This window comes from Belonocnema kinseyi, chromosome 9 (genome assembly GCF_010883055.1).
Source record: "Belonocnema kinseyi isolate 2016_QV_RU_SX_M_011 chromosome 9, B_treatae_v1, whole genome shotgun sequence".
Classification (NCBI taxonomy): domain Eukaryota; kingdom Metazoa; phylum Arthropoda; class Insecta; order Hymenoptera; family Cynipidae; genus Belonocnema; species Belonocnema kinseyi.
Window position 1 is genome coordinate 65,836,353 of NC_046665.1, and position 2,691 is coordinate 65,839,043.

General features: G+C 31.7%; 1 protein-coding gene across 1 annotated transcript in view; it reads left to right on the plus strand.

Annotated features, from left to right (window-relative positions):
• The first annotated feature begins 213 nt into the window (after positions 1 to 213).
• LOC117179880 (TLD domain-containing protein 2) overlaps positions 214 to 2,691 on the plus strand; it is a 461,266-nt gene continuing 458,788 nt past the window's right edge. The window contains exon 1 of the mRNA XM_033372057.1: positions 214 to 698. Within this exon, the coding sequence (XP_033227948.1) occupies positions 679 to 698 (20 nt within the window). The 5' untranslated portion in view covers positions 214 to 678. The remainder of the gene's footprint in view (positions 699 to 2,691) is intronic.

A 2,691-nucleotide genomic window follows, 5' to 3' on the forward strand; every position in this document is an offset into this window, starting at 1 on the left:
AAATAGAATCAAGAAGCTATTACAAAATTGATTATCTATTTAAAAATTTCGAAATTGTCGATAAGCTTTCGAAATCTGCCTTACTAGCGAAACAATTACCCAAAGGCCACTACTCGTTGGAAGATGGCGGCAGTCGTCTCCGCATTGACCTAAAATTCACATCAACAATCGATGACAGTTGCTGGGCCGGATAGATAAGTTCGTAGAAAAAGACCGTTATTGAAGCAAAAATCTTCGAAATGAATGATTACGCTAAAAATATCCAAACTAAATCCGTGATATCGAAAATCCGTTAATTCGCGTGTCGTTTTCGCAAGATAATCCAGGTTACTTTCGCCGGGGCGACGTCACGTTGCTTTGATAATTTTCTGCACGTCGTGAACTTTAACGAACAGCAAAACAGGTTATCATTTCTTCGCGATATAAACCTTAGTTTACGAGTATAATACATGTTTTTTCTTGGATAGTTCCTATCTTTAAAATAAAAGTGTTCAGTAAACGCTCCATGCAATCTTTTATTTACATGCAGTTCCAAAATTCGGTCGATTCTCGTCCATTGTGTTCGGGAAATATCTGTTGTCGTTTTTTGCATCATTGCTTGGAAGTAATCAGTGAAAAGTGAAAAACTCTGAAAGGAAGCGAATATTTCGTTTTCGATACGGACGGCGCCTGGAAATCATGACAGAACCAAGAAAAATGTAAGTAAAATCATCTATTGAATTATTCAAATTAGGTTTTTACATATTGATTTTCTCCATGGCGGGAAACGTGGACTTGCCAATGGAATTGAAACACTGCTGGAATTTTAGACTCTTCTACAGAGAATCTTTTTGAATGTCATTTAATTTATTTGATGTATTTAATATATTTTCAACTCGATTAGGGCAAAGTTCCACCCCAAACGTCATCCTTTCCCGTGAACCAAAGTAAAAATGAAAATTCCGAGAAAATTACGTTAGACAATCGCAATTAAACCTAACATTTAGTTTTCCAGATCACGGGTCGTTGATTCTTTTTCATAAGTTTTGTTTTTTGTTAATTTTCTCGATTACAGAACTATTTTATTACGCAAGACATGCTGAAATATTGTACATTTTTGCCTAGTCTGCTCTTTCTATTTTATGTCTGTGTGCGAGTTAATTGCACGTGCTGGCATAGCGATCGTGCCTGGAGTAAAAATATTCGAAATCATTTGTGAAATAAAATGTTCTTTTTCATCTTCTATATTTGTTAGAAAGAAAAAATGTACCTACTTTTGAGAAGAATCGCCCGGGTTTGCTGTCAAATAAAAATTTATATATTATTCCGGGGTGTTAATTAAAACCCGAGAATATTAAATTATATAAAATTATGCGATTTTGGACGAGTTCATTTTGAAATTGTAGAGTTATATGCACTTTAAATTCTAAATTACAGGCTTCACATTCTTTTCCCGATACACATCTTTTCCCTTTTTTTAAAGATTTTTTCTTGTTTCCATGTTTTCAAGTAACTTTCCTTTTCTTCGTTTTTTCGCTTGAACTTTTTCGACTTTTTTCGACTTTTGAAATAATGCAACTTTAAAGATAAATGCGACTGATCGACTTTTTTCAGTTTTTCTTCGAAGTTGCTGTATTCATTTTCAATTTTAATCACAATGAAACTTTTTATATTGAAATGCAAAACTAGAAAACACTGTACCATTTGAATTCAGAACATTACAAATTCAATAATTTCTCATTAACGCTTTATACTGAGAAAATGTTGAAATAATAGCGTTTGTAATTTCGTAAATCCGTATTCAGTTTTAATTTTTTTCCAGTGGAGAGTTACTTACATATTTTATTGTTAATTAGCATTTTGACAGTTTTTAGTCGAAATCGTTTTAAATTGATTTCAAATTTTCAAATTCTCTTCCATTCTATATTCTAATTTGTCTTTTTTGTCTCTGTTTTCAAGAAACTTCTCCTTTTTTTTGAAAAAAAATCAAAGTTTTAAAGTTTTAAAACTAAATTCAGAATCCTTCAAGCTGAATGATTATTGTTAAAAACGATTTCAACTTTAAAGTTTATTTAAAAAGTACAAAGATAATTTAAAATAAATGAGCGTGCTGTACTCTACTTTCCTAAACTAGTAAGTGTCTAATACTGTTTTTTTATCATCTATAAAAATTTGATGCGATTTTTTGGGACTTTTTTCGAATTTCTTTGCGACTTTCTTTGTAATTTTATGCAACTTTTTTAAAGCCTTCTACTCCATTCGAGCCCTGGAATTAATAGAACCCAATAAAAAAATCCAACTATTTTTGGTTGAAAGTTCATTGTTTGTAGTTGAAAAGTCTACTACACTGAGAATCCCATTTAAGTACCTCTTATTTAAGTCGTTTCGAGAATTGAGGCCTCGGTGGTTCCCGGTTCAGCGGATCTGCGGGGCCGAAAGGGGTGCTCAGTTAAGCATGCCAAACAGTGAAGGAGGCCATTTAGGAGGCATTGTATTATTATACTTTGGATTTATTGAAAATTCATCATTTTTTTATCATCTTTTTTGTATAAAAGTCACCTTTTTTGTAGAAAAATTGTAATTTTTTATTGAAATACATCTTTCTTGGCTCAAAATTCAATTTATTGTTGAGAATTCAACTGTTTTGTAATTTTTTGAAAATGGAATATACATTGACTTAAAACATTCGGAATTTGAAGCATTTCATATTAA